At 39.8% G+C, this 21,712-nt stretch overlaps 1 protein-coding gene across 1 annotated transcript; it reads right to left on the reverse strand.

Annotated features, from left to right (window-relative positions):
• Positions 1-1,533: 1,533 nt before the first annotated feature.
• On the reverse strand, positions 1,534-3,090 carry LOC138868171 (uncharacterized). The gene is made up of 2 exons (XM_070163597.1): positions 1,879-3,090; positions 1,534-1,836 (listed from the first exon to the last, which is right to left on the reverse strand). The coding sequence occupies exons 1-2, from the start codon at positions 3,088-3,090 to the stop codon at positions 1,534-1,536; spliced, it is 1,515 nt and encodes a 504-aa protein (XP_070019698.1).
• Between the last annotated feature and the right edge of the window lie 18,622 nt (positions 3,091-21,712).

Genomic DNA, 21,712 nt, shown 5'->3' on the forward strand with positions numbered 1-21,712 from the left:
ACAGTCCACAAAAGACCCAATCTCATGCTTGGCACAATTATCGATCAGAATGTGAATGTTTGACAATAGAAAATCATCCTTTAGGCTTGCTTTATTAAGATCACGGTAATCAACACAGACCTTGGTCTTACCATCCTTCTTTGGTACTGGCACAACATTGGCTAACCAAGTGGGATATCGAGTGACCCGAATGACCTTTGCAGTAAGTTGCTTTGTGATTTCTTCTTTGATCTTAACGCTCATATCGGTCTTGAACTTTCACAACTTTTGCTTGATAGGAAGGAATGCTGGATCAGTTGGCAATTTATGAACTACTAGATCAGTGCTCAGGCCCGGCATATCGTCATACGACCATGTAAAGACATATTTGTACTCAAACAATGTCTTTATTATTTCCTCCTTAAGTTGCGGCTCTAAATGCACACTTATCTTGTTTTCCCTAACATTATCGTGGTCCTCTAAATTGATTGCTTCAGTTTCACTCAAATTAGGCTTTGGTTTTTCTTCAAATTGTTTTAGCTCTTTACTGATTTCCTCAAATGCTGTTTCTTCATCATATTCTATTTCATCATCATATTATACTTCTTGTATTAGTATTTCAGAATTAGATAGGCTTTTAGGACTCGGCTGAAAATTCTTCATATATGTCATGTCACTGCAACCAGCATAAAAAGAACTATACAAAAGAAAAAAGAACAAAATAAAACACTATTAAGAATAACAGAAAAAGGTAAATTGCATTTCATTGAAAATAAAAGGATAAAAGGGTTTGAACATCAAAACAAGCAAAAGCTAAAAATTTGGATTACAACCATGGAATACCCCAAATAACAAAAAGGAAAACAAAGCAAACCACCAAAACTCCTTCCTAGTGGGGAGAGGAGTAGTTTCCCAATTGCTAAGCTTCATGTTTGGGCCAATAAGCTGCACATCTGCTTTACTAGAGCCTTCACCAACTTCTACCATATTGACCTCTTTGAACAGACTTTGGAACCTCTTGATTATCTCTTCATCAACATCGACCACAGGTTTTGGGATTGAGGAGGTTGGAGGTTTTTCGGCCCCTGGTTCGACAAAAGACTTAGAGATGTGTGGGACGGGCTTGGAGAGCGACCATACCTTCTGTTTCAGATTTTTAACCCTTTTCATGTCCTTCTCTATGGGCATAAATCCCAAACCAAATGTACCAGGATTCCCACTGGGGCGCACTTGATGCACAATACCCTACAGAGATGAGCCCAGACCCTTGCCCGGCATAAAACCATTCTTCAACATTTCATTCGCAACAATGACGGACGCGGAGGATAGCTTAGGACCCTGAATGCATTTTCCTTCAGGAATTTTCTCAATAGACACTGTTTCAAAAGTCTGATAGACCCAAGGTCCCTTATCATCTTCAGCTTCGATAAAAGGAACAATTGTGTCATTACAAGCTGACAGGTCATTATCACCGTGCACAACTATTTCCTGCATGTCCCATTCGAACTTCACCACTTGGTGTAGAGAAGATGGGACTGCCTTAGCAACATGTATCTAGGCCCTGCCCAATAACTGATTGTAGGAAACATCCACATCTAACACTTGGAATTCCATGGTGAACTCAACTGGCCCTATCGACAATTCAAGCATTATATCTCCAACAGAATCTTTACCTCCCCCATCAAAGCCTCGAACACACACGATGTTAAAGTGGATTCGTTCGGTGCCAATCTTCAATTTTTGCAGAGTAGACAAGGGACAAATATTCGCACTAGAGCCATTGTCAACCAAAACCCTCGAGACAACAGAATCTTCGCACTTCACCGTGAGATAAAGAGCTCGATTTTGTTCTGTACCCTACACAGGAAGTTCATCATTAGAGAAAGTGATCCTGTTTACTTCGAAGATCTTACTAGCTATCTTTTTTAAGTGATTCACTATGATCTTACCAGGAACATGTGCCTCATTCAAAATCTTCATCAGGACCGTACGATGTTCGTCTGAATGTATCATCAAAGACAAAAGGGAAATCTGAGCTGGTGTTTTCCTTAACTGCTCCACAATGGAAAAATCCTGCACTTTCATCTTTTTCAGGAACTCCTCAACCTCTTTATCGGTGACCGATTTCTTTACTGGCATTTGGCTATCATTGAATGGCTTGGCTTTCCTTAATTCTTCTGGGGTGAAACATCTCCTAGAACAAGTCAATCCTCCAGTTTCATTAACTTCTTCCTCTATTTCTTTTCCTTTGTATATCACTATCACTTGTTTGTAATTCCACGAAACAGCCTTGGAATCAACCACTGGTAGCTGGGTCACTGGTTTAGTGATGATAGGGGTGATAGGAGCCCCTTTCACAACTATGATAGGCTTACTTGGAATCCCTGGCACTACCACCTTTGAACTTTCCGGATTTGCCCCAATATCTTTTGAAGGCCCTTTCACGACCAACACCGGTGGCTTTAGATTGAGTGAGCTCGGCTTTTCTATAGCCCCTTCAACTGTCAAGGGCTTTGCTTTGGTAGAGTCTGGAGCTTTAACCAAATTACTTTCACTAGCCTGAATCATCATGATGGACTTAGAAGACTTCCTGGTCTCCCCATCCTTGTGAACTATTTCAATCATATGTGTCTCTTCATGGGCTAGCAAAGGGTTTTGGTTGATGCTTGATGCGTCTGGGCTTTGGACTACAATTTGGTTTGTATCAATGAGCTCATAGATTGCCCTTTTCAAATTCCAGCACTTCTCTATGTCATGCCCTGGAGCATCAGAACAATAGGCACATCTCAGGGAATAATCGAGGTTCTTTGGAGGAGGATTTGGTATCTTTGACTCAATCGGCCTCAATACATCCAACTGCCTTAACCTTTGAAATAGACTAGCATAGGACTCTCCAAGCGGAGTAAAAGTTTGTTTTCGCTGCTGCCTCTCTCTTCTATACTCTGGCCTTGATCGAAAATTTGAACCATTGGGGTTTTGGTAAGGTTGTGGAGGTGGATAGGCATTTTGTGGAGCTGGGTAAGTATTCTGTGGGACTGGGGCACGCCATTGTGGGTAAGGAGGGGGTTGAGCATATGCATGTGCATGGTGAACAAGGTATTGGGATGGCATGGCTGAGTATTGGGGGTTTTGCGGGGAAAAGTAATGTTGGGGTGGATTATATGGAGCTTGGGCGTAGGTTTGAGGTTGGGGTCGAGGATGGGTGTACTGATGAGGTTAACCCTTTTGGCCATGCCATGGTCCAGACACAACCATAGCGATATCTTCCTTCTTCTTCTTGCCTAGAAAACTTCCGGTACCACTTTGGATTGCCTGGGTGGTTGCTTTTATAGTAGAATAGCGCATGATCTTACTCGAATTGAGCCCCTCTTCTACCATTTCTCCCATCTTTACCACATCATTGAAAGACTTACCAATGGTTGAGATCAAGTGGCCATAGTAAGTGGGCTCTAGGACTTGAAGAAAGTATTTAACCATCTCGTCTTCTTCCATCGGAGGATTGACTCGTGCAGCTTGCTCCCTCCATCGGAACCCATATTCTCTAAAGCTTTCACTGGGTTTTTTTTCCACCTTGGTCAGAGATAGGCGGTCTGGAACAATGTCTATATTATACCGGAAGTGTTGGGCGAAGGCCTGAGCCATATCATCCTAGGTGTACCACATGCTAGCGTCCTGGCGGGTTACCATTCTAAAGCTACCCCACTCAGACTTTGGCTAAAGTAGGCCATTAGTAAATCGTCTTTTCCCCCGGCACCTCTCATTTTACTGCAATAACCCCTCAGATGAGCAGAAGGATCCCCATGTCTGTCAAACAAGTCGAACTTGGGCATCTTGAACTCGGCAGGCAGTTGGACATCGGGGAACAAACACAAATCCTTATAGGCCACACTCACCTGGTTGCCCAACCCTTGCATATTTCTCAATGATTGCTACAGACTCTTTACCTTCCTAAACATCTCCTCTTGCACTGCATTCTTGGGTGGTTCGTCAGTTTCAATATGAGGCTTAATTGGGAAGTGTAAGAGCAAGGATCTGGGACTTTGAAGGTGGGCTCCGGTGCATAGTAGTGGGTATCTGGAGCGGGGAATGCGGGCTCACTAGAGGATCGGATCGGTGGAGGGTAGCTTGTGGAGGGGGTACAAAAATAGGAGCAGATGTCGGAGTAGGGTACGAGGTTGTTTTGGCTGGTGAGGCATGAAAAGTTTGGGCCTAAGTGCCGGGGTAGTTGTGGTAAGGGGTAAAGCCAGGTGCGTGTTGTGGGGAAAGATTAATGGTATTGGGCATCTGGTATTGAGAAAGTGGTGGAATGGAAGAAAGGTTTTCTGTGTAGTTGGTGGGGAGCGAGGGTGGAGTGTGTCCCTTAATCCAGGCCTGATACATTTCTGTCATCTGATGCTTCAGCCTTCGGACCTCCTCTTGCAGTTCTGATTCCGACTCAACAATCTCCCTTGGTGGGTCTACAATTCCAGTGCCTGTTTCCTTGCTAGCCATGATTGTTTTACGCTTTGATTGGGTGTTGTATGGATGACTTGTCAGGATGCCAACAAACTAACCACCTTTCTGTTATTAAATAAAGATGACAGAGGACAACAACACAAAACCACCATGTTAGCGTTAGGGCATTTATCAAATAATAATATCACAATATGTGCAATGAACCTGGTAACAATTAGCGGTTCTAAAATGGCTTTGAGGGTCGCAGGGTCATATGGTATCATCCCAATTTGCTCATTTCAATCCTTCCTTCTCTTTCTTTTCCAACACCTCTTATCACTCTTTTCTCTTTTTTTCTCTTCTTTTTTTTTTGATGCAAAATGATTTTATTGAACCCGATGTAGGTTGCCTACGTATCATGTCCCTCATGAATCAGACCAAGTGTAGTTCTATAAAAGTGATGGAAAATAAATTAAAAATAAAATCTTTTTGGGATTTTTCATTTAAAAACTTTTCAATATTAAAATACAATAGGAAGTACGATAATGCAAGACATGACAGACTCAACTATACTACGACAAACTTTGACACTACCTAAAGGACTTAGTATTTCTAGACAAGACACGAATGTAAAAGACAACATAAGACAATCTCAAAACACCTACATAGAATGACTCATCAAGCTACTCCTGAATGCGACGGTCCTGGCTAGGATGGTCTTGGGCTGTCCGTCATGCTCAAACCCTGTAACATGCCTCCTAAATAAACACCGATGCTGGGAATAAAGGCCTTGGCGTATGCCCCTGCATTCTGAAGGCCGGCCCTAAACAAATGCTGGCCATGCTGCTCCACGTTTACTGCCAATCCCGCTAACTAAGACTTTATAAACTCAAGCTTATCCCAAGGATCTTGGTATGATCCCTCATCAACATCATCTGTCTGAACTGCCTGACCCCTAAGTTATGCTGGCAATGGGGTACTGACCCCTGGTGGGACGGACTGTAACCAAGTCAGGTACTCCTGAGTACACTTGGGCCTGCCAACGTCCTCTACTAATGTATGTTTCTTCATCCTCTTTGCATTGTTCCAGTATTGCACGTACTTGATTTCGTCAGTCGCCTTTTTGCTAAAATTCATGATGTGCCTCTGAAGATTAAAAGTTGGAGGCTCCTCTTATCTCTTTCCCAACTGTCGCATTACCCTAACGGGAGTGTATGACCTGACACACTTAAGTCCTATCAGCATCAAGAAAGGCTGCATGAGGCATCCTACCAAGATATCATCTAAAGGAAGCCAAAGGTAAGCCCACAAAACATTCCCATTCGTCCTCAAACCAAGGAACTCAATCCAAGCTGTGACGCCTACTGGGTATGTAAACTTAGGATATTTCATCCTACGCTCGATGCATACCACCTGATCCCTCAAGGCACGGTTTATGGGACAAAGTAAGGAAGCGATGTGCAAATGCTCCATCATCCACAATTGTAGAAAAAGGTTACTTCCCTCAAAATACCTGACACCTCCCCTAACCTCACTCAGGGCTCGGTACAACTCTACTAAGATCATCGGCACAACGGTAACGGTTTTGCGTTGCTTCTCATGAAATAGTTCCATTACCACTGACTACAGACGGGTGCTAATGTGCCTCTCATCTAATGTAAAAACCAATAATCCCAACAAAGTAAGGCTGAAAGCTTCGAGGCGACGTCTTTTCCATTTTGCCTTGGTTGTGCAGAACTCATCCCAAAAGACGTCAAAACTATCCTGTAGTCCAAATCTAGCAAAAAAATAATTCATGGATATCCAGGACTGCTCGAGGCATTTTAAATGCTTGTTATCTTTCAGGCCCAGGTCGCTGAGGAATCTTGTCCAAGAATGGTCTCGGGGAAGTATCATGTCTTTGCCTATATAGCTTAAACGAGTGAGACCATACATTTCTGCCAAGGTAGGGGTCATCTCACACTCTTCAAATCTGAAAATCAAATTTTGCGGATCCCAATAAGTCAGCATCGCCTCCACTAAGTTTGGGCGAGGTTTGATATCAAGAAGGGAAGTGAGGGTGCCTAATTTCTGCATTAACTCATGCTGCTCTAACAACGAAAACATTTTCCACCACTTGATTATTTCCTAGGAATCTTTACTACCATCAGCACTTTGGATCAAATCAGCGGGTCCATAACTGAATGAAAAAAATATAGTTAGCGACTCGGGACACTACATGACACCACAACATTTCCTAGTAGACGAATGCAAAACACGATTTGGCTATATTCTGCAAAATTGTCTAAGTGGCTGAAAGTGTCTATTAGTGCAAACTTGACAAAGTTGACCCCTAATGCATGAAAAATACTCCATTTAAATCTTACATGACTCCAACATCCCAACTATCATGGCCTTAAAAAATACTTTGCGGAAATGGCCTATTTTGCAAAAATGGCCGATATGGCCAAATGTGGCTAGGGACTCAAACACGACATGGATGGACCTTAAAGTGATATGACACCGAGTTGTAGACTCAAGATCCTAAGACATAGGTAATTGAACCACTTTTGCAAAAATAACCCTATTTTGCAAGAATGGCCGATGAGGCCAAAACTGGCTAGACACGCAAATTTAATAGGAATGGACCTTAGAATCGAGAGGACAATTTATTGTAGACTCAGGGCTCTAAGATAGGAGATAACAAACTACTTTGAGAAAATACTTCTATTTTTTGCAATAACGGTCGATGTGGCCAAATATGTATACATGCAAGATTTGGCTACCACCCCGGAAGCCAAGAACTTAGAACCTACTAGGAAGACCGGATCCTATTTGGGTTGCCTATGTATCCTGCCCCGGGAGAAGAGAATCAGGTTCGCGTAGTTCGGGAAGATTGGATACAGTATAGAATTTAAAAAAAATGCATCTAATTTGAAAAAACTATATTTTGTCTTTTGAAAAAAAATGATAGAAAATGTAAAATCTTTTTTGGATTTTCTTTTTGATTTTTTTTTTCATTTTTATTTTTTGATTTTTGGAAAACTATGAAAGAAAAATGTGAGTGAGCCCTACTTGCTTCATGTTTCAACATTCTTTCCAAAGCATCGGTCCGCCAAATGACCTTCCTACCCTCACAGATGCAATATTTAGCACATAGGATGATTAAATGTCATTTCGGGCTACGAGCCCATTTTGACAAAATTTGGACAGGCTTCCTACACAGGAACATGGTACCTGGGACCGAGTCCTACTAGGTCTAAATGACATGATGCAAATAAAATGACCTAAAGGCTGAACTAAGTTTGGGGTTCACTAACAAGGCAATTCAGGGGAGTGTATGGTCGATGGTGGCTTCTCAAGCTTTCCACCCACTCTATACGTCTGACGCCCTCCCCCCTCCTAAATTAAGGGTGACTCAACAAAGAGTTCATGCACGCGACGCGTGCTCCAAGACTTGTTGCAGAAAGAAGACCTATGGTTATGTAAATAATGACAATTTATAAAGCAGTAACACATAAAGGAAAAACTGTAAACAAATAAGCAACTAGCAAATAAAAATGACATAAACAAAATAAAAAGCAAACAAAACACATAAAACCCTCAACTGAATATGCTAAAAACCAACAAGATCAAGTACTAGCTCAAACCCGCAAGTCACCAGCAGAGTCGCCAGGGATGTTACACCCCTTTTTTACTAAACTTCACTAAGCCCTCTTAAATAAATAAAAAAATATTTAGTAAAGCTTGAAAAGTGTTTTTAATTAAAAAGTGACAAAGAATTGTGTTCAAAAGGAAATTACTCAGAGTCGCCACCTGACATTTGATTTCGGTATGTCAGGTCACCGTTTTTTCCAAAAATAATAATTTTCCTTTCAAAACACTTTGAACTCTAAAACTAAATCTACACCAGAGATTCGGGTAAGGGGGTTCATTTGACTGGGGGAGAAGGTGTTAGGCATTCCCCGAGTCCCGTGAATGTCACGGTTGCGTACTTGGTCTAGCTGGCTCTTAGAATATTCAAATTGAGGTAAAAACAAACACAGAAAAATAAACACACAAAAGAGCTCGAGGTCGTCCCCCTCCTAATAAAAGGAATAAATAAATAAATAAATAAATAAAATAAGAAAATAATAAAAGCCTATACTACGCTCACTCTACCATGTCCGTCACGACCTTCAATTACATTCACTTAGGGGAATACCCTTGATAAAAGAACACAAAATATATATACAAACTCTACGGGGCATTCCCCTGATGAATTGACTAACTAGAAGGGACGACCTCTCACCTTGAACGAACAAATCCTAAAGAATGCCTACCCGGGTGTGGTCGGCCTAAACATGCTCCTAACGAATAATATCATCAATAAAGAAAATAAAAGGAATTAAATAAAAGAACTAAGTATAAGAACAATTCAATTCATGCTCATGTTTTGTTTTTTAACTTTTCATTTTTATTAGGCCGAGCCCGATACCTAAAGCATGGAATAAATTAATTACTAATGGGCTTCGACATTTCCCCTCCCACGGTAGACCAATCATTCAAATAGATATGAACCAATCAAAAGAAATAAGCATCCAGAACATAGAAGCTAGAAAAAACATGCATAACAAATAAAAGAAATAAATGATGGATTCGAATATGATAAGAGCCTCCTAAAATCCTCTTAAACCCTGTCAATATCCAAGAACAAACAACTAACAGAACCTTAAACTATGGCTCATGCGCAAATATACTTCATCTCTAATGATACTACCAAAATCTAAGAACCAGTGAGCCAATCAAAGCCAGAAATTAATCTGATAATGACCCAAATCAAAACAAATGCAATTTGACATTACCATCACTTCAACAACAACAGGGGTGCAAATTCACTTAACAAGAAACTAACATAAGAGAACTTCCATTTATAGCTCAAAAAGCAGTGCGCATGAAGCTATAATCTACGTAGCAAACAGACCAACAGTCACATTTCCTAAAATTCTGAAGCAAGGCACCATGATCCACACTTATTTGAACACGAAACTAGTCAAATTTGCCTTAGGGAATGATAGTTTATTTGAACACAAAGACATGGAAAATTTTAGTATTTACAAATCATCTTCAAATCACTCAATGCTCATACTGATTTTTATGTTGAAACGGAAATTGATCATGCCAATTTTAACCACAAACCATGAAATGCTTCAAACAGATAAACGGCTAACAATCACGAGAAGACAATTGGAATTACAACTAATTAAACTTTCATTTGTCCCACCCAACATATGACCAAAGAGAGACCAAATTAGCGCATATCTCGACAGAGGATAGTAACAAATACCTCACCAGGAAACTCAACTAAGATTAGCAGGAATTCACAGTATGTTTCTTCACATTAGAAGAGACCAACAGAAGCAACGACAAATAGAAATCATCGGAAGATAACCCCAAGAATCACTTAATGCCCCAAACTCAAATAGACCGACAAGAAGGACTGAATGTATGCTAAGTGCGCATCTCTCATGATTGGAAACCAAATTGAAAATGAAGCAAGATGCAATGCCAATCTAAATGACCAAACAGAATGGTATTAACCCGTGTGAATCTGCTTTAGTTGAAGGGTCGAAATTGATGCATCCTCTAAACAAGAGTGATTTTAACTAATATTTGATCAATCTATCGCATCTTAATATAAATCATATTCAACTCCCAACGCATCACACGGACATGAAAGTAGCATCATAAGAAATCAGTTTCATGGTCAACAAAATTAAATAGGATGTGATAAAGATCAAACTGTATTGAAGAAGAGTAGTTAAGTTTAAACACAGAATTATAACAGGTTTCAACAAAGCAGACTCACATATACCTTTCTTTTCAATCTCTATTTCAATCCAACTTACGAGATACTAGACGAAACTACGAATGAAGGCATCACTAATTCATAATCCTGGTTACAAACACTACTCGGCAAACAAAATCACAAAATCACGATTGCTTGTGTTAGAACAACATAGAACAAAGCAAAACGGACATTTAACACAATATAGAAATCTAAATTCGACTAACAAACGTTCAAACCAATTTAACTCCAAATTAGCCCTATCTGAACCAACTCTTAATCACCTTTCTAATCCAACCAGACCTTGGCTCTTATCATACTTTGAATCGACACTAAAATGAAAGAGAGTGTAAGAAGATGAACCTGAATAACAAAGCTTTTGATTGGTTCTGTTTGTAAACAATTACAAGCTGACTTTCTAGTGAATTTTTGAAACGAACAAACGACACAGCAGCTGCAGGAACCACGAGCAAAACCTCTCGAAAAATCGATGGACCTAAGCTAAAATCCATTTCTTGTTAAACTAATCAGAAGCTATATATATTTTTTGGTATTTTCTGTTTCAAACATCAAAAGAAAAACTAATAGAGAACTCTAAGATTTTTGTTTGCCAATAAACAGAAAATCGGAAAGAAGAACATGAAAATAAGAAAACCCTAGCCCTCTTCTTTTTCCCACTTTTCTCTGATTATGTAAAATGAAAAATCAGAAGAAAAGTCGGAAAATTAAAGCTAAAACCCTAGCATTCCCCCGTCTCTAAAATTTTTCTCCTCACTTTTCCGTCTCCAGAACCCCCTATTTATAGGAAGCCTAGAAACTTCTATTCTTCTTCTCCAAGAAAAATCCGAAAATGTTCCCAAAAATCCGAAAATCCTCCTAAAATTGCCATAAGACAAAAATCGGAAAAATGGAAGGCGTGGATGTGATTAAAATCATATCCAACCACTCCCATTTATCCGAGATCCGTTCAAAAAATCAAAAGCGCGTGAGGAGGGTGAAGATGAGAATATTGTGTGTCAGAAGTCATTATAGTGTTGATGACGTGGAGAGAGACGAAGATGAGAGGGGGTACCATGACACTCGGCTGAGTGAACTTTCTGTTTTTTTTGAGTTTTCCAGCGAGTTTGGCGAGCTGATGCGCCGGCAGAATCGGAGATGGAGCTGGGTGCGGCTGTTTGTTAGATAGGTTTAGGGTTTGGTTCATTAGGTTTATATATGGGTGTGGGGAAATAATCCTGGTCCTAGGATCTGAGGTGATGGGCGGCCAAGATTATGACAGAATCAGGGCGGGTCGTGGGTTGAAAATGGGCCAGGGATATTGGGGTTTGTTCGGGTTGGGCTTCTTCTTATCCCGAAATTGGGCTTGTAATTTGGGATTCAACCCTTTTAAATCTACCAATTAAGAAAACTTAAACCTTTTCTTTACAAAAATGATTTAAAATTAATTATGATTAATTAAAGTAAGATATATCATACTATGTAAGTATATTTTTATATATCATTTTTTAAATATATTATTATATTCAAAATATAAGTGAAAATTATGGTAAAAATAAAATATATTGCCATAAAAATATTAATAACCTAAACTAAATAGGATAAGATAGAACATGAAACTAGTTTTGTATTTTCAATTTTTGTGCCTTAAAAATGGAATTAAAATTAGTAATAAAGTAAAATGCTATAGAAATAACTCATATAAATATCCTAAAAAATACTAGGACTTTTAAGGGTAATTCTAATGTGCGCGTCAAAATTACATGTTTACAACGTGGCACACCAAGTCAAGCGGAAGAGCCAATAGGATCATGCCACGTGCCAAAATTATAAGGCATGCCAAATTAAATTAAAAGGCCAATGAAATCGCGCCACATGTGCAAGTGACATGTTCTGACCAATCAAATGTGACCTTTTCACTCTTCAATCTGATTGGTAGGAAAAAAAAATTTCTTATCATATCTCTTCCCTCCTACAACTATAAATAGGGGTCTTCATAACTGAGAAAAGGCACTAGAAGTTATAGAAAAAAGCAAGAAATATCTCGTGAATCAAACGTTGCGAATTCCTCCACAAGTTTCAATCTTCAAGCAATCAAGTTCAAGCTCAAGAACAAAGAACAAATCAAGGTTAAGTTCAGGCAATCATGCTCAAGCTTAAGAACAAGATCATCGTTTGTGGAAACAATTACATATTCAAGATCAAGCTCAAAGGCTCTTGAATTTATTTACTATCGAAAAGAAGACAGAGGATTCATAGAGATTGTACACTTATATTATTTGAAATCAAATACTACGATTGTTGTAATATTTTCTCAACGCAATTTATTGTCTACACTAACATATAAAATATAAAATTATAATATAAAAAATGTATCAACCTAATTAACAATATAATGAAAATATCGAATAAATTTAAATATTAATGATATTGCAATATACCTAAAGATATTAACCAATTAAAAAGAAAAATACTTTAATTAATATTGTTCAATTTACAGTAGTCGCATGGAGGTTTCGCATGTGTATCCCAGACCTGCATCGCTAGAGCTACTGTTGCTATAGGCCGAGCATAGGTCTTCATACATATGGGATGGACAGTGTTTGTCCTCGACATTCCGGGCCAGACTTATAGTCGATATGTGGGAGATCATTAAGGCTCACCCATTCCATCCCCGTATAGTTAGACGCCATTAGGATACGGGTATCTACAGGATCATAGAGATTGGCCGGTTGTAGTTCAACTGGGCATTGATCACGGCTATGATAGAGCGGTGGTGACCGGAGACGCACACGTTTCATCTACCCATCGGTAAGGCTACCATCACACTTGAGGACTTGGAGGTTCTTTTTGGGCTGCTAGTTGATGGATTACCTGTAGCTTACCTGCATGCTCTTAGAAAATATACGGAATTGCATTACCTGTAGATGTTGCAACGGCTCACCGATTTCCAGACAAAGGAGGGGACTGCATTGAGTAGGGCCAGTCATTTATAGTTGACGCCCGTCCACCATCATCGGGAGGCAATGGATGCGGACATTACAGATGATTCGCCGGCAAAGGTTATCGACTGGTACACGAGATTGTTGATGTTGCTTATGTTTGGTGGGTTATTGTTCCCAAACACTTCGGGAAATCTAGTCAACTTGAGATTTCTTCATCATCTTGAGCGGCTAGATGATTTACCTGGTTACAGTTGGGGTGCAGCTGTTCTAGGTTACCTGTATAGGCAGATGTGTCGGGCGTGCATGGGCACCCAGAGAGACGTTGCCGTATTTTTGCCGCTGCTGCAAGTGAAACCATAGTCAATTCTTTTCATGATTATAACATACATAGTAAAAATATATCTTCAATTTTACTTCCACAATGTATATTAGGTTTGGCCTGGGAGCGGTTCCTGCAGTTCTAGCCACCTCTACCACCCATCGCTCTAGATGTACCACCTCCACCATTTCTCCCTTTAGCTAGGTGGTGAGTTGATAGGCGAGGCTACGGACGCGAGGTCGAGGCTCGACATCATCTCCCCTATTACAGGGATTTTTTTGTTTTTGCTTGAAGGCTACATGTATACTTAAGTTTACTTGGCCTGGCTTTATATGTGTTGTGTTTACTCACAATTCCTGTGTTTACTTAATAGTTCATATGGAGGCCATACAGCAACGAGCTAATAGCTAGTTTGCCCAATTATTGCTCCCGCGACAGAGTTATGTGGATCTCTAACGTCCCATTGATGTGTCTCGATATTGTCGAGCATCATGCCACCGAGCGAGTTTTTCGCCAGTTTGGTCGACCGCATCTTGTACCTACTCCGCCTGCTTGGCTTAGGACACATTACCAGTGGGATGATCATTCCAAAGTTGACCAGACATACGTGGTCTGGCTAAAGGCACAGATTGAGATTTGGGAGTGTAGGTATGACATGATTCCGCCACCCCTCCACCTGAGCATATGGATGGTGAGAATGAATATATAGGCTGGTATCGCAGCGTTACCTGACTTTTTGTTGGGAATCTCATTCATCGCGCTGGTGGTCAGTACATTCTATACGCTGGGAGGCATGAGGCACTGGTATGTAATTTGTTATACTTACTTATAGCGTTAACTTATCTTTCCATAATTAATATTTTACATGTTGTGCAGGCTGTTGGCTTACATCTGTTCTACCAGTTGGGACTGCAGATGTAGCATCATACTGGAGAGGGAGCGACAACTTTGCATGAGTATGGCCGGCAGGTTACAGATCTAGCTTCTCGGACATTAAGGAATGCCCGAGATGATGAGCGCTTACGATACGAGGCTATTAATATGGCGCCAGAGGACTACCATCATAGGCCACTAGTGGAGCTTGAATGTGGTAGACATGGCAGGTGTGCCCAGAGAGGAAGGGGTGTCCCACGAGGTCGTGGTGGTAGGGGAGGACGTGGTTCCTAGCAAGGGGCGTTGAGGCACATGTTGAGGATTTTAGAGATGGTCAGCCGGGTGACCACTCTGAGCCAGACGATGCTCCTCATGATATGCCGTCATTCAGCCTTCAACTGATGCCAGCGACTTTGCAGGTGACCCCATGAGCTCCATTGTTGATCGCGGGCACGGCCATTATGCGACAGGGTGTAATGACCCAGCTGGTCATTTCATGTGTTACCGCTCCATTTCCCTCATTTCTGCTTCTTTATGTATTGTTCAGTTGTATTACGTTGTATCGAGTTGCTCGGTTAGGGCTCAGAGTGGTTTTGAAGAGGAATGAGACACTTAGTCTCTTAAGTTGGCCTTTTAGTTGGAAAACTCAACCGAAAGTTGACTTGTGAGTAAACGATCTTGGAATTCGGTTTTTATGATTCGGATAGCTTCCTGAGGTGATTTTAGACTTAGGAGTGTGTTCGGAATGTAATTTGGGGGTCCGTGGTAGGTTTAGTCTTGAATAGGCGAAATTGGAATTTTGACACTTTCCGGTTGGTAGTGGAAATTTTGATATTGGGGTCGGAATGGAATTTAGGAAATTGGAGTAGGTCTGTTGTGTTATTTTTGACGTGTGTGCAAAATGTCAGGTCATTTGGAGGAGGTTTGATAGACTTTTTGATCGTTTGCGGAATTCTAAAGTTTTGGAATCCTTAGGCTTGAATCCGAGGGTGATTTGGTATTTCGCTGTTGCTTTGAGTGTTTCGAAGATTGGTATAAGTTTGAATAGTGGTATATGACTTGTTCGAACTTTTAGTATCGGGGGCCTCGGGATGATTTTGGATAGTTATCAAGAAGTTTGGGAGTTGGAGTTTGCAGCTGAAGCTGCTGAGGTTCTGTCATAACCGCACCTGCGGTTAGGAGACTGCAGGTGCAATGATCGCAGATGCGGCCATAGGTGAAGAAGGCAGAAGTCACAGATGTAGAGAAAGGGACGCACCTGCGTGACCACAGGTGCGGGTATTTCGTCGCAGGTGTGGTCAGGGAAATTAAATGAAAACCCGCAAAAGTGGTTGGATAAGCGTAAAAGCAATCCCGCAAGTGCGAGAAATGGAATGCAGATGCGGTATCGCTGGGCAAAAGGTATAAAAAGGACCCCTTCGTGAATTTTACTAAGTTTTGCCATCTTTGAAGACGGGAAGAGAGCTAGGGCAGTGATTTTTCAAGGAAATCGAAGGGTTTCAGTTGAGTAAGCTTTTAAGCCTTATTATTTGTGTTAATGGACATTTTTCCATTGTTTAATTATGGTATTAGTGGAAAATTATGGAAGAAAGTTGGGAGATTAGGGCTTGGAATTGGAGACTTTGATTTAGGGATTTAAGGGGTCGTTTGTGGTCGGATTTTGGTGTATTTGGTATGTATAAACTCGTGAAAGTGTAAGGATTCTAGTTTTGTGAATTTATCGGAATTCGAGACATGGGCCTGGGGGTCGGGTTTGCCCAATTTCGGGATTTTTGAGTTAAATTGATAATTTTCATATGGGTTTCATTCCTTTAGCGTATATTGATGGTTATATACTAATTTTGGTTAGATTTGGGGCATTTGGAGGCCGAATCGAGAGGCAAAGGCATCGCGGGCTAGAGTTTGGCTTGACTTGAGGTAAGTAACATTTCCAAACTTGGTTCTGAAGGTTCGAAACCCCGAACTATGTGTTCTATGATTACTATTGAGGTGACACAAATGCCAAGTGACAGGTGTGAGTGCGTGCACCATGAGAATTGTGACCTGGGTCATTCCATGGCACCGCTTAGTGACTCTTTCATGTTGACATCTGTGTTGAAATTATGTGATTTAGTTAATGAGCTGCAAATCATACTAATAATCATGTTAAGGCTTCATGCCAACACTGTTGAGACCTGAGAGGTCATTTCTTGATGTCATGTCATTAGATTCAGTTATATTATGCACTCAGTCCTGTTCATGCATATTATATCATGCCTCAGTCTCGATTATTGCTATTTGACATATCATATCATTATTCGGGCTAGTATTATGACATTTTTGAGCCCGTGTGTGTGAGACTGGAGAGTAATGACTTAGTGAGGCCGAGAGTCTGATATTGAGTGACAATATGGGATCGGGCTGCACGCCGCAACGAGATATTGATCACGCCTTCATTGGCTTGATATAGTGTTTGGGCTAAGAAAAGCCCCTCCGGAGTCTTTACACCCCCAGTGAGCGTAGTTGATGATATTGACGGATGGATCTTCCCTGGACATGAATCTTGTCCGAAGTATTGATATCTGGAGATGGATCTTCTCCATGGGGCCATATGGGCTCCCTCGGTACTGGATGACTACGGTTAGTGATGTGTATATATTGCGGGATGGATCTTCCCTAGGCCGGGCGGCAATATACACTATCGAGTGGTTGAGCACTTGTGAGTGGAGGTATACAGAACATTGATCATACTATTTGTGCATTGTTACTTAGTAATTTCCTGAGCCTTATACTCTATACTGGTCATGTTGTATTTACTTACTGCTGAGCTTTTACTTGAACTTCAAGCATGCCTACTTTTCCGTACAGCTTATTTGTATACTATTGAGGTTTGGATCGTCACTATCGTCAGTCTATAGTTTGGACTTGTTACTTACTGAGTTGGTGTACTCACGTTACCCCCTGCACCCCTATGTGTAGATCCAGGTATCGGGGCACAGTAGCGATAGCTAATCATACCAGTTGGAGACTCTTCTTTGGAGATTGCGAGGTAGCTGCATGGCGACCGCAGTTCCACCTTCTCTTCCTTATGTTCCTTGTAGTAGTTTTGTTGGATATTCTCAAACTATGTAGTCTTGTTTATTTCGAATAGTTATAGTATTTTGCTCATGACTTAGTGACACCCGATGTCGGGCTTGTACTTTCTTTCTGCTTGTTTTGATTTCTACTTTTACCATTTATCGGATTTCTGTTAAAAATGTTATTTTCTTAAAGTTTTAAATGAAATATGGAGTATTTTGAAAAAGGTTGGTTGCCCTAGTTTCACGATAGGCGTCATCACGACCAGGCCAATTTTTGGGTCATGACAAGGAGTGAGATCAGTAGGTCCCCCAGAGCCATCGACGACTGCTGATGATCGTCCAACACGAGATGTGCATAGTGGGTGCCGATTGAGTTATGGATCATCATCGAGGGATGCTGAGGATCTTTCACAGGTGCAGGTTTGTTTGTATCACAATTTTTTTATTTGTTTTTATCTCATTGATTAGTCATCCATATCTAAAGCGTTTTTTTAAAGACAACATCCTCGCCCATCACGGAGGCTACTTTGTGCGATACTGACATGCCGGAGATGGATGATTATATTCAGGAGCCCAACGAGACCATGGTAAGACCATTAGAAAAATTTGCTAACATGTACGTTAGTAATATATATTTCATCTACTAAAATATCTTATTATTTTGTAGGTTACTACTGGACCGACGGCCACTTCTATCGAGTCTGACGGCCTTACCAACGATTATGCTGCAGCGCATCCTCCGATAAAGAGGCGACATGATGAGAATGATCCTGATAGTGTAGCCGGGGCGAGATGGGATGCGCCTCAGGCTAGCCAATGCTTTAAAGCATACAGGTTGTGGGACAAATTGACATTTATGATTATCTGTATATATGACTGTCACACCTTATTTTTACACACCCGAAGGCATATATAAGGGAGTTCTTCCAATTTAAGTGACAATCGAAACGGGATTATTTAATCAAATTTAGAGTCGCCACTTGGGATAATTTATGGTGTCCCAGTCACCAGTTCAAATCCTGAATCGAGGAAAGATTGACTCTGTTTTATAATATGCAAACACAGAAATTCGGGTAAGAAATTCTGTTAACCCGGGAGAAGGTGTTAGGCATTCCCAGGTTCCGTGGTTCTAGCACAGTGGCTTAAACTATCATAATTGGCCTACTATCTTATTTTAATACATGTTTTAGCCTATGGTACAATTTTAACTTATTAAACCACTCTTAATTATTTTTAGGAAGATTCAACGTTATTTAAAACACGACTTGAACCACGCCACATAAAATGCACGCGCAGTTCGCGACACGTTCTATTTAACGTTGTTGAGATTCGAATTTGGGTCACATGAAATGTACACCCGAGTTGGGAATTATGTATCATGACCATGTCACGAGAACCATATCCATAATCACGATAATTTATTTATTAAGAATTTGCCTAAGGCATACTAATAATCTTGGAATCAGTAATTATTTGTTATGAACTAAAAGAACGAAATGGGCCAACAACGTATATTTACAAGGATTAGATTCACTACAGCTCTTGTTGAATTAGGCTGAAAAAGAAATTATTTGGCCCATTATTGAGCTTATTTAAAGCACTATATCCATCTAGCTCTAATTCTTAAAGTTTTTTTTATTCAGCTTCATAAACGAACTTGAACAAGATTTCAAAACCATAAATTAATAAAGATAATAAATAGAAAAATCTTTTGTGTTCCAAAAAACTAATTTGTTCAGCAACTTAAGCCCCATTTCTATTGATGAATAACAAATAAGAGGGATCCAAGTTATAGATTTTTAATCTATTCAGACAATCAAAGCGGTCACTACAATATTTAGCAATAATGACCATATAAAAACAAAGGACAAACTATACTCAGAACTATTCAAGTGAATTAGAGAAAATGAGTAAAAACATGGATAAAATATGATCAAAAATAGAGACGAGGAACTAAAATGAAGGGAAAGATGAAAACAGACCTTTATTGATAATTTTTCTTTTCTATTGCATACAGTGGAACAAAGCTCTAGATATGCATGAAATGACCCATCTCCGGAGCGCAAACAGAACTTCGATAGATCGTAGCTTCGATCGAACCGCGACTAGAACATGGAAAACTCACTGGAAAATCTCGTAACTCCGCGCATTACTTGGATCGACTCCGACGTGTATATATTTATTTTTTTTGACGTGAAATTAGTGACTGTTTTGAATTGTATTGAGAGTGAAATAGGGAAGCTACAACTGCTGAATTTGCTAGCTTTGCTGTTGTGTTATTCTTTGAAGAATGAGTTGTAACGCTAGAGTTCTAAGGTCCAGGTCTATGGAGAAAATAGCAATTGATTTTGGAGCTTTGTCGTGAGGTGCTGTGTTGTCGCTGTGCGTGAGTATGTAGGGTGGTGTTGGAGGGTTCTGATTGGTTGAGGTTGCTTAGTTTTTGTCCACCATAGAAAATGGGTAAAACTATCTTTAAGAAGAAGAAGATGATGATACTCTGCTTTTTTCTCCCATTCCCAACTTTGCCCAGATCTATTTTCCGTCCTTTTTTTCTCTTTTTTCAGTGTGTGCATGTGTTATATAGAAAGGAAAAAACGTGAAAGGAAAGATTCCCCATCCCTTTTTCCTTCTTCAGGACGTGAGTGTGCAAGTGAATTTGGATAGGAGGGAATAAAAGTTGTTATAGAAAAAGCTAGGTGTCACAAAGCAATTGGTTCTAAAAAAAGAATCTTTGAATTAAGGAAAATGGCACATGGTGTGGAGCAAAAAACAAGGGGAAAGGGGACCACTTCAATATTCCTTCTTGAATTCTTTCGTTCCCTTCTTTCTTTGTTTCTTTCTTTCGTTTTCAAAACTTTTACTCTTTTTTTTCTTTTTTCTTTATTTTCTTATTTTGTTTCAATCTTCTTTTGTTTGTTTTTGTTTTTGTTCGTTTTCATTTTTTTCTTTTCATTTTTTCATTGTTTTGAGCTTAACTAAAAAATATTAAAAGAAACTAAGAGCTATATTAAAGTAATTTAAACATTATTTGATATTTATCCAATCCTAAAACTTAAATACTAAAATAAGTAAATAAATTAATTTTATTTTTGTTTTCCTTTTTGAAACTAAATGTCTAGGATATTTTTGTATATATTTTTTAAGAGTATAACTAACAAGACAAAATATAAACTACCTAAAATAAAGGAAAATATTTTTGTAGTTTTTTTTTTAAAATAGTACTATTAGACCTAAAATTAATATCTAAGCATTAAAGGTATAAAATTTCGGGGAGGGTCAAAAATTATATGTCTACAACTGCCCCTCTTTGACTGGAAATATGAAGAGTTTTCGGACAAAAAACGACTAGAAAGATTTTTTGACCCGACCCTTGTCACACCTCCTTTTTCCGCCCCCGCGAGGGGTTAAGGAGTTTTTTCCAATTAAAGGACAATCGAAACGGGATTTATTTATTTATTTCAGAGTCGCCACTTGGGAGATTTAGGGTGTCCCAAGTCACCAATTTTAATCCCGAACCGAGGAAAAGAATGACTCCATATTACAGTCTGCGTACCAGAAATTCGGATAAGGAATTTTGTTAACCCGGGAGAAGGTGTTAGGCATTCCCGAATTCCGTGGTTCTAGCACGGTCGCTCAACTGTCATATTCGGCTTGATTATCTGATTTTTATACAAATATGAACTTATGTGCAAGTTTTAACTCTTTACCGCTTTTATTATTATATTTTTTTTAAAAGAAGGTGAACATCGTTTAAAAACATGTCTTTGGATTGCGTCACATGAAATACACCCGCAGACTAAGAACATCTTCTTCTTCTCGACACAAACACACACACGCACAGCCCCTCTATCGACCATCCTATCTCCATCGTTTAAAACATGTCTTTGAATTTTTTGGGAGTAATTCTCATATAGGGCAAAAATCACGTGCTTACAACCCTTATTTAAGGAGAACAAAACGAAGAGAAAAGGGGAATGTGATCGAGCCCTGGTATCTGAGCTTCCTACATATCCTTGGCTATCTGCGGTCCCGTTATTACATCAAAATCAAAAATGAAAAAGACTAACTAAGCCTATCAACGACGAGTTACAAGATTCCTATCTATGAGTCTTCTGAAGCTTGATCTTGAGTCTTGGTTGGTTCTTCATGCAGACCCTGATCTGAATCTTGATGCTTGTTAGCCGCAGGTGTTGGTTCAATCTTCTTCAGCTTTTTCAAATCAAGACGGGACATGCAGAGCTTGTGACCTCAGCCATGTCTTGAGCGGTCACATCTTCCATTAACTTCTGCATTTGGATTC

Source organism: Nicotiana sylvestris, chromosome 12, assembly GCF_000393655.2.
Source record: "Nicotiana sylvestris chromosome 12, ASM39365v2, whole genome shotgun sequence".
Classification (NCBI taxonomy): domain Eukaryota; kingdom Viridiplantae; phylum Streptophyta; class Magnoliopsida; order Solanales; family Solanaceae; genus Nicotiana; species Nicotiana sylvestris.

Bases quoted from the DNA above. Each gene is read 5' to 3' on its own strand.
- LOC138868171 (XM_070163597.1), bottom strand. From the start codon at position 3,090: ATGCCATCCCAATACCTTGTTCACCATGCACATGCATATGCTCAACCC. The intron at 1,837-1,878 runs GTAAACAGGATC...CTTCCTGTGTAG, and splicing joins TAGCTAGTAAGATCTTCGAA to GGTACAGAACAAAATCGAGC.